The sequence below is a fragment of the Peromyscus maniculatus genome, chromosome 14 (genome assembly GCF_049852395.1).
Source record: "Peromyscus maniculatus bairdii isolate BWxNUB_F1_BW_parent chromosome 14, HU_Pman_BW_mat_3.1, whole genome shotgun sequence".
NCBI classification, from domain to species: domain Eukaryota; kingdom Metazoa; phylum Chordata; class Mammalia; order Rodentia; family Cricetidae; genus Peromyscus; species Peromyscus maniculatus.
In genome coordinates this window covers 37809922-37820324 of record NC_134865.1, presented here as the reverse complement: position 1 = coordinate 37820324, position 10403 = coordinate 37809922, and the positions used below count along the sequence as shown (strand labels likewise).

The following is a 10403-nucleotide window of genomic DNA, read 5'->3' as shown; positions in this document are numbered from 1 at the left end:
ACTTTTGGTGGTCTATTCTTAGTAAATGCTGTGATACCATTCTGAAGATCATGGTGATTCTAATACAAATTCTATGGAGTCAGAATCAGGAGGGCAGGCTATTCTCCAGTCCCATCTGCAGACACAGAAGTCGGGATCCTAAGGCTATCCTGTCCCACAGGCCTAAAACAAAGGACTTTGTCCACCCAATTCACTGTCCTGGAAAGCTATTACACTCCGTGTTCTCCCTGGCAGGAACCCGGTTCTCTGTGGAATGGCAAACAGGAGAAGCAAACCATTCTTAAAAACTGGTTCATGCTGCTTCTCACCTAATTTCAGAGAAAGCCTTCCATATAGTGCAATATTAAACTTTAAAACTCTGTTGAAGCCTTCAGGGGCGATGCTGTCTGTCTAAAGAGAATAAAATGTGGAAGTCCTCTAGTAATGATTTCTCAGATAAGTTGCTTCAAACTGGTTTCTACACTCTTCATACTGCTGCATCTTACCAGTGCAGGCAGCCTGCTGAGCTCACTGCCCTGGGGAATGACTCTGGGAGCAGCCTAGACATTTGTCTTCATTCTCTGGTCCTGATTTATTATCAGAAATATTCAATCGGTGTTAACTGATATATGCAAAATTGGTGGGAAACAAATACCCTCATTACATAGACAATGTAAGCCAAAGAAAATTAAATAGTAATGTTCTGGGAAAGCCTGCACAAGTGACAAATCCAGTCAGGACCCAATGGTTTATGCATTTCAACCTCATGCTTTTGGTGTGTGTGATATCATGCTGCTGCTGCTAACTTGGCTGTCTGCTCTTGGCCATTCTTACCACATGGGGCCTGAGAGCTCTTTACCAACAGGTTTAGAACACTCTAGTTACTGTGCACATACCAACTAAGGATCTTTCCCTTTCATGTTCTACACTCCTGTCCAAGTGATCTTCTAAACTAAGAGCTCCCCATGTTACTCAGCATTGTTAGAACCTAACCTTCTGTGGAGTAACACTGCAGACATGTACACTGGTGTGTATGGCTGGTCCTCTAACAATGTTCCCTATCCCCGCCTGCCACACATGGACGACTCTGACCCTGTATAAGATGTTCCTCTTTCAATCACTATGCTCTATCATGGCCTCCTACCTAGGGAAGCCCTGCACATCTCTGATAGATCTTTAGTGCAAGTCACTTCTTGTATGAATCCTTTTCTGAGATTCTTTCTTCCCTTTGAGCCTTGGTTTCCAGGTCATCAAGACATGAATCATAATTCTTATCCTTTTTTTTTTTAACTCAAGTGTCACATGAAACATGACTGAAAGTTCTCCAAAATGTGTAAAATAATACTATACAAAAGTCAACTTTTATTTATACAATAAACCCTTTCTCTTTAGAAACTTTAATATTTGTGATTATAAAATTAGCACCTACAAATTAGAACAGTTCTCCTACTTATTCATTGCTTCAGTATAATCCCAGCTTGAAACGTGCTGAGAACTAAGCTCAATTCCAACACAAACAGAAGGGATAGAACTGGATTAACACAGAAACCATCAGAATGACTTTGCTTGTGTGATGTTCAGTCATGGCATTTTATTTTCTTTGCTTTCTAAAATTCTAGTCTCAAGTTTTATATTTCTCTCATCAAAAGAAGAGTCTTCATTATAACTCCCTCTGCCTAATAAAGTATGATCTCCTCACATAGCTTTTTGTTTTAACACTAAGTCTTTGTTGCTTTTTGGCTATCCAATTTGCACATTGATACACCTACTCTTTCTGGGACACAGTGACAGTAAGAGGCTACATTTGCTCAGTTCTTTTGCAGTACCAGGAACTCCTTTATCATCATCATCATCTTTATTTATTTGGGGAGGGGCTCAAGTGCCACGGTCCTGTGGAGGTCAGAAGACAGCCTCTGGGAGCTGTTTTCTTCTTCTAGCACTTGGTTCCAGAGCTCTAACTCAGGCTGTCCGGCTGTCACTGAGCCATCCCACCAGCAACCCTCTCACACACTCCTTTAACTGATCTCTGATTATGAAATTCAAATCTTACTACAACTCTCATTTCCTTTCTGTCAAGTAGGAATGAGGCCATGAAAACCTCTAAGCTCCCACTGACAGGCACGACAGACAGAGTTTAGCTTAACCACTCAATTGCACCACTGTTCTAGAGGACTGAAGAAATGTAAAGGACTCACCAGAGGCCCACAATTAGACTAGGGGCAGAAAGGGGCAAGGCTGTGCGAGCATATGTCAAAATGGAGAAACAGATCATAAACACAATATTGGAACCAGAAACAGAGGTCCAAGAAGGGTCGGTGCTGGGAAGCGGAGGCAGGAAGATCGGCAGTTCAAGGCCAACCTAGACTACTCAGTAAGTTAAAGTCCATTAGCTGATGGCTACCGGGGGTGAAGGTAATCTGCCATGCACTGCATTCTTCCCGTGCACTTTGTTTTCTTTGCAACAGAATGGAAAATAATTTTGTCTTACTCACTTCCCTACACTACTGAACATACCTTTAAGAAAGGTCTCCTAAGATTAAGTGTAGTTTCCTGGGTTGATCAGAGCAGTAAAGGAACATTAGTGGACTACAGATGGGGTTTAAAGATTTCTACAGTTTAGTCAACAATAATATATCACTATTAAGTTTATTTTTAATTAATTTTTTCCTGAGACAGAATCTCCTGTAGTACAGGCTGACACTGAACTTCTAATCTTCCTATCTCCATCTCCCAAGTGTTTGGAGTGCAGGTGTGCCACCATGCTCAGCTAATTAAAAACACTTTTTTTGACAAATGTATGGTGGTTATAGAGAGTGTTAACCTTAGAGAAAACTGGTTAAAAAGTATATAGAACTGTATTTTGAAACTTTTCTGTATGCCAACTATTACTTTAAAATGGAAAGTTTATGGAGCTGGAGAAATGGCTGTGGTAAGAGCACTTAGTGCTCTTGCAGGGGCCTGGGCTGGGTTCCCAGCTTCCACATGTAAGTTCACCACCATCTGTAACTCCAGTTCCAAGGGATCTGACACCCTCTTCTGACCTCCATGGTCACCAAGCATTCATCCAGGCAAAACACTCACACAAACAAAATCAAACAAAATAAATCTAAAAGAAATATTAAATTTTACAAATTAAAATGTAAATTTAAAATTGCAAGTTTATTTTAAAAAGGCTTTAATTTAATTATTTTGAGATTTACCAAGTTGCCTCAGTTAGGGTTTGTATTGCTGGGAGAACACACCATGACCAAAATCAACTATGAGAGGAAAAGGTTTATTTCACTTACAGTTCTATAGTATAGTTTATCATTAGAGGAAGTCAGGACAGAATGTCAAATGGCAGAAACCTGGAGGCAGGAGCTGATGTAGGGGCCATGGAGGAGTGCTGCTTATCCTGGCCTGCTCATGGCTTGCTCTGCTTGCTTTCTTACAGTATCCAGGACTGCCAGTCCTGGGATGGCACTGCCAATAGGAAGCACAATCAAGAAAACAGAAGTCAGGAATAGTGGAGCACATCTTTAATCCCAGAACTCGGGAGGCAGAGGCAGGAGGATCTCTGTAAGTGTGAGGCCAGTCTGGGCTACACATCCTGAGTTCCAGGAGACCCTGTCTCATTCTTCACCCCAAGCCCCCAAAATGAAAAGAAAATGCATCATAGGCTTGTTCTTAGGCCAATCTAGCTTCTTAACTGAGGTTTCTCTTCCAAATGACTCCAGCTTGTGTCAAGCTGACATAAAACTATCCAAGCTGACATAAAACAATTAAATGCATGCAGTTATTTTTCTAAAATTATTGTGGAATCCACTAAAGGAAAAAGTATTTGTATACATAAACAAAACTCGGGTGGGTTTTGAACTTGATGTTAATGCATTCAAAGCTGCTGTGGAACAATCCTTTTCTACACTATGAATATGTCTTACTCTTCATTGGTCAATAAAAAGCTGACAGGCTGGTAGCTGGGCAGGAAGGTAGGCAGGAAAGCCAAACTGAGAATGATGGGAAGAAGGAGGACAGAGTCAGGAGACACCAGCCAGCCAGCCACTGAGGAAGCAGAACATGTAAAAAAAAAGAAAAAAGAAAGAAAGAAAAAGAAAAAGAGGGAATAAGCCACGAGCCACATGGCAATACATAGATTAATAGAAATGGGTTAATTTAAATGTAAGAGTTAACTAGTAAGAAGCCTGAGCTATCGGCCGAGCATTTGTAATTAATATAATCCTGAGTGATTATTTGGAACTGGGAGGTTGGGATAGGGAAACATCCATTTACATAAAATACTTTTTTTAGGAAAAAAAAGTATTAGTTGGGAATTAATTACAAAGATTCATTTTGCCAGTAAGGTACCAGAAATTTTGTATACCCATCAAGAAAAACAAAAGTATATTCTAGCTACCCAATGATACAATTTCCGTCTAAATGTACCATCCTTTCCGGCCTCTGAACACCTCTAAATCCCAGTGTCACCATCTAGCAAATGTTTTGTAAACAGCGTAGAGAAAGCAAAACAGTGACAAGGTATTTAGCATCTATATAGATCTATGACACTACTTTAGAGGGGGAATTCGGCATTACAAGCATTGTTTCTATAACTGCCCTCATAAAGGAGAAATGGGCCAGTAGTTAAGAGTTCTTACTGCTCTTGCGAGAGACCTAGGTTTGGTTCTTAGCACCCATATGGCAGCTCACAGCCATCTGTATCCTCAGTTCCAAGGGATCTAACTTTTGACACCCTCTTCTGGTTTCCACCGGATCATGAGCTCATGTGGTACACATACATATACAATGCAGGCTCATATAATACAAATAAATAAGAGAAATAAATCTCTATTAAAAATTAAATGAAGAGGAATGTGCTGTGCACAGAGTTCCTGGCCTTCCCTCTGGTTTGAGGAAATGCAGTTGCAGCCAGTGTAGTCACCAGCATCTGCAGCAGTCCTCCCAGATTCTGAACAGTTAGGTTCTCAGCAAAATGCTTTGCTTACCACTTCTGCTGTGGGAGTGTTCAAAGACTCCTACAGCTATCTTTTTAACCACTCAGTTATCACTGTCAACTCTGTCCCAGGCAGCAAGCAGTACCAGGCCATATATGACTGGAGGCTTATGCTTCATTGTGGTTCTGTTCAGTGAGATCCTGCAAATGAATCCTGACAAGTGATCTGACGGTTCTGCCCACCCTATGTGGTCTCTATATTTAAAAACTAATGGCATAGGACCAATAAAGGGACCTTCTTAAAATTCAAGGATTACATTCTAGCATTATAGATCTCCTAAGAAGCCGTAATAAGATCTTCCTCTGGTGGGTTTGAATAAGCAGGAGAGAAAGGAGACAAAAGTAGAAGAGAGGAAATATAATTACAGCTCACAAGTTGATTAAGGCCCAGCAGATCTTAATTCCTAAGACTATAGTAAGCGGAAAAAACAATTGCAACAAAAAACCAAAAACAAACAACAACAACAAAACCCCAGAGAAGTGCAAAAAACTGACTTACTACTAGTTTATGCAATAAATTAATGAAAAAATAGCCAGAGCTGGTGGTGCACACCTTTAATCCCAGCACTTAGGAGGCAGAGGCAGGCGGATCTCTGCATTCAAGGCCAGCCAGAGCAAAAACATAGTGAGATCCTGTCTCAAAAGCAAGTAAGAAACAGGGTCTGCCTATATAACCCAGGCTAGACTGGACTCAAATGATCATCCTTCCTAAATCTGAATAGCTGGGACTAAGACAGATATAGGAACCACTACAATGCTTATACAAATACATTCATTAAGTTTATATTTTAAAATATTCCTTCCCATGTTCTTTCTCCTATAAATGAGCATAGACACTGAGAATGGAGCCATTTGGCTCCCTTCATCAGAGCAAGTGTCTGTTTTATAACCAACAGAGCTACTCTCATGCCAGCACGGGCCATCTTGAACAGCCCATGGACAAAGTATGCAAAGATTGCAGCTGATTGCTCTGGTTCTTGGAGGCACACAGCAGGGCTGTTTGAAACAGCTGATATCAGATTTTTTGCTACCTCAAGCCTCAGTGAACTCTAGATGGTCCTGCAATCATCCCTACCAGACAGGGAGAAATTCCTCGGGGGTCTAGAGAAGAGCCCACTTGACTGGTGCTAAGAGACAAATCTGTGACTGGCCCAAAGTGATGGGTATGCTTTATTTAAAACAAGCACTTGTGGTTGGTCCAAACCGGCTGGACTGGAGGACACAGTCCTCGGGCTGCATAAGAAGGATGTTCAGGCTCACTCGGTTAGCTGAGTCAGAGCTACTGCGGTGTGGTAACTCCTCTCTGAAGTGGCCCTGACCTTCCAGAGGTGCAGGGTAAGATGGTGACACAGAGACAGAAGCAGTGGCTGCATGACGACCTCAGCAGCAGCAGCAGAGGCAGCAGCAGCAGCAGCAGCAGCAGCAGCAGCAGCAGCAGCAGGCACCCTGTGTCTACCTACGGTGGCAGAGGTGTAGCAGTCCAGGTGACTGAGTCACTGAAGGGGTTAATAGCCAGCTACGTGAGAGCCTGAGCAGCTGAGACGTTCAAGTTCAAGACACATCAGACAGAAGGAAGGCTGAGGGGGTAGAAAAAGAAAAGGCGGAGGGCCAAGAGCAAAGAAGAAAATGTTGTAAGGGCCAGAGAAGAGAAAGGGCAGGCCCTGGTCACCACAAGAGTTCCAGAGACCCGTGAAGCCTTCAGGGCCCAAGGTCTCACGCTGGGCCAAGAGCGGCCAAGGGCTGAGAAACTCAGCGTCCTAGACTTAGCAACACCACTACAGGGTAAGCTGAGGACTGAGCACTAGAGGGTGCCAGCTCCTGCCTGGGTACAGCCACCAGTCACTGCTGCCTAAGGCCAGGAAAGGAAAGCTGCACCACACCAGCCGCCTGCTCCCTGCCTGCTCACAATTCCTATCCGCGTCTGCACTCAGACGCACCTCAGCCCGCTGGCCGGTGACAGGACTAACAAACCACGGGTACAAATTATCCTGAACCTCTCAGCACTGTGAAGGTGCAAGGTGTGCGCCCTTCCATTCTGTTAGCATCTATCTGATTTTGAAATTACGTTGAGTCTACTTTGGATATTTGTAATTTGAAGCAAAAGCTAAATAATCCACTCCTGGGTGCCTATCCAGCAGGCCTCGGCAGAAAAGACTTTTTAAAAAGGCTCGAGGAGTGGAATTCACCGAAATAAGAGTGAGGGAGGAGGAAGTGTTAGCTTGGTAGCAAATGTCCACGAGTCGTGTTCAATCCTGATGGAATAATTCAAGGACATTTAGTAAATACACGTACGTACGTGGAAGCCGGTCCTAGGGGCCTCTGATGGCAAACCTCTGCCTCCCTTTGCTTTTACCGTCTTACCATGCATGAAAACAGGCCACTATTCCGGCTCTCCACAACTCAGGGGACTGAGGAAGCCAGACATTCAGGTAAATCATGAAAGAAGAGTTACCTTTACAAAAGCAAACAAAACCTGCCCCAGTGCGGGCCTCGCCAGACTGGGATAGGAGACGGGTTGCCCCGCGGTACCTGCCGAGCCATGCCTTCTCCTACTCTGGCTCCAACAACTTCTAAAAGCAATGCCCGCAGAAATGTTTGGTGAATCACACTTTCAAGTGCCCTTGCACAGGCGGTTCGCCAGACACCTGCTGTTTCACAATAACTCATTTTCGGGGCCCTTCTCACGAGCTTTGACGCGAGGCGTTATCTGCGTTCACACTTCATTAATGGGTCCCAAAGCCGAGAGCCCGGAGAAGGCACTGAGACAGGAGGGCGTTGCCTGGGCGGGTCGCGACAGCCACAAAAGGGCATAGCAACGAGAACGCCGGGGCCGGGGCCGCGCTGCGCAGGCGCAGGAACCCCACCGCACCCCCCGCGCGCCGGCGAAGGCCGGAAGGAGTCTGGGGCCTAGGGAGCGCGTGCGCGGTGGAGAAAGCGCCAGGGACTGGGCTTCAGGGCCGGGGCGCGGCGCACGCATGGCTTCCAATGCTTACTTAGTGCGCCAGCGGTTCAGCCGGCTGAGTCAGGTGCGGCCGGGGGAGGAGCCAGCCCTTCCTTCGAGCCGCCCCTCCGCCTCGCTTTCCCGAGCGGGCGGCTCGGCTCCTCAGTGACGCTCAACCGTCACCGCCCCGCCCCTCTGCGGCCCGGCCCCGCCCCCGGCCCCGCCCCGCCTCCCCGTCCTGGCCGCCGAGCTGCTCCGGTAGCGCTGCTCCCCTCCTCCGCCCCGCCCGCTCTGCTCCCCGGCCCCGCCCCGGAGCCCCGGCCCCGCCCGCCCCGGAGCCCCGCCCCGCCTTCCCGTCCTGGCCGCCGAGCTGCTCCGGTAGCGCTGCGTCCCTCCTCCGCCCCGCCCCCTCTGCGCCCCGGCCCCGCCCCGCCCCGGAGCCCCGGCCCCGCCCCTCTGCGCCCCGGCCCCGCCTCGCCCCGGAGCCCCGCCCCGCCCTCCCGTCCTGGCCGCCGAGCTGCTCCGGTAGCGCTGCCTCCCTCCTCCGCCCCGCGTCCTGACTCTCTTCCCTCCTTCCCTCAGAGGATGTCCGCCTTCCAGATCAACCTCAGCCCGCTCAAGGAGCCGCTCGGCTTCATCAAGGTCCTGGAGTGGGTGAGTGCAGCGGGCGACGCGGACCCCGCCCGACCCAGCGCGGGGCGCCCGCGGGAGGCGGGGACCCGGCCGGACAGAGCCCCGCGCTGGAAGGCCGCGGGGCGCAGATGGCGGCCGCCGTCGAGTAGCCGGTGCGCATGGCGCGGCCCGGCCGCCCCTGGCCGCGGAGGCGTGGGAGCGGCTCGCTTTCCTCCCGGGCTCCTCCGGCAGCCGCAGAGGAAGCCAGGACTTCCTGCTGCGGTCCAACCGAAACCGAGCGCCCCGAGGCCGGCGCCCCCCGCGGGCGAGGCCGGCGCCCTCCGCGGGCGAGGCGGGCCCTGCCAGGCTGGGTTAAAAATAGTGTGGTCGGGGACGGACGCGGAGGCAAGGGCCTGGCCCCGAGCGCGTCCCGCTGCTCGGCCCGTTTAGTACCCCGCCAGCCGTGGACGTCGGGGTGGTTTTTACTTCTGGCAACATCCTGCTTGGAAAGTCAGCTTTCAGCCCTTCTCTGGCAAACAATCATTAACATCAAAGGAGACTTACCAGTTCGACCTTGATACTTGAAGTTAGTTCACCCAGCACTGCGATTTCCCTTCACTGCGCGGCCCACTGTAGTTCGGTGCCGGTGTTAACAGTGTTAACTTTCAGCGCTTGGCATGTGTTTGCCCAGTGTGCAGCCAGGTTGTTTTTATGGCCAGTACCGTTTAACTCCTTCACAATTCGTTTTGACGATGGAAAATTAAGAACTTTGCAGTGTCCTACATGTGTTTTAAAACAACTTCACGTTTTCCGATGATACTCTTAATTTTTTTATATTTACACTGTATGCCTCCAGTTTTATGAAAATGCCGGTTTCTTGAAACTGGCAAAAGACACTTGACTTAGTACAAACCTAAGCTTATAAGAAAGCGAGTATTTTAATTCCAGAAGCAAAAGTTATAGGAGAGAAATCAAAGAAATGTAAAGATCAAGAAAAAAAACCTTACATTTAGTGTCATTGAAGGTTACAATTCAATTTAATAATTTAGATTTTTCAGTTAAATGAAGAGGCAGTTTATAACTTTTTCTTGAATATTTTAAAATAGGGATTTTTTTTTTGTATTTTGAAATTATCTAAGTTTCTTAAGGAGATGCTGTTTTCAGTTTGAAGGCTTTTTATTACACAGGCAGTAATTTTGTAGTAAGACTACATTGTGTTAATGGTGTGGTGAATATTTACCCAACAAATATTTGAGTAGATGTATTCCAGCACTGTGCTAAGCACCGGCAAAACAGACACGAATAAATGATCTTTTTTCTCAGGATCTTTCAGTGATGGAGTGGTGTATATAAAGACGCCATATGGTAAATTCTGTACTAAAGCTACTGGTTTAGTGTAGTAAATGAAACAGGAAGGGATCTTAGGGAGGACTTATAGATGGAAGAACATTTGAAGGATGAATACTCACTCATCGGGTGGTGGATACGGATTGGCTTTCTAGGCAAGAGGATCTTATGTTCAGTGGGAGGAAAAGTTGAAGCAGCATATCATTGTGTAAGTACACTCGGTTGGAACCTGGACATATTGGGCAAAAGTACAGCTCTAGATGATTATAACAAGTAGATTTCGAAGCCCTTGCTCCTTCTGAGGTTAGGCTTAAAAAACTGGCCCTTTGTGTACAAAATATCAACTTAGGTTGTATATTGGATAGTGTCCAGTTAAGCTCAGACTTCAGGTGAATCATTGTTTATTTGTAAACAATGTACAAATGGCCAGACATGGAGGGAGACCTGCTGCTTTAGAAATTATGTGTGCCTAAAATCAGTTGTTGTGAGGATGGAGATGTCTAGAAGTTAAAATATATATAGAAGTAGCATTCT

General features: G+C 46.7%; 1 protein-coding gene and 1 long non-coding RNA gene across 2 annotated transcripts in view; one reads left to right on the top strand and one right to left on the bottom strand.

The window, feature by feature from the left end:
* Positions 1 to 6126: 6126 nt before the first annotated feature.
* On the bottom strand, positions 6127 to 7697 carry LOC143268438 (uncharacterized). The gene is made up of 2 exons (XR_013044344.1): positions 7499 to 7697; positions 6127 to 6425 (listed from the first exon to the last, which is right to left on the bottom strand). It is a non-coding gene; the product is annotated as an uncharacterized LOC143268438 (long non-coding RNA).
* A 104-nt stretch (positions 7698 to 7801) lies between these two features.
* The window catches only part of Sypl1 (synaptophysin like 1), a 30069-nt gene continuing 27467 nt past the window's right edge, over positions 7802 to 10403 (top strand). Inside the window, exons 1-2 of the mRNA XM_076550803.1 lie at positions 7802 to 7995; positions 8493 to 8564. Of these exons, the coding sequence (XP_076406918.1) occupies positions 7945 to 7995; positions 8493 to 8564 (123 nt within the window). The 5' untranslated portion in view covers positions 7802 to 7944. The remainder of the gene's footprint in view (positions 7996 to 8492; positions 8565 to 10403) is intronic.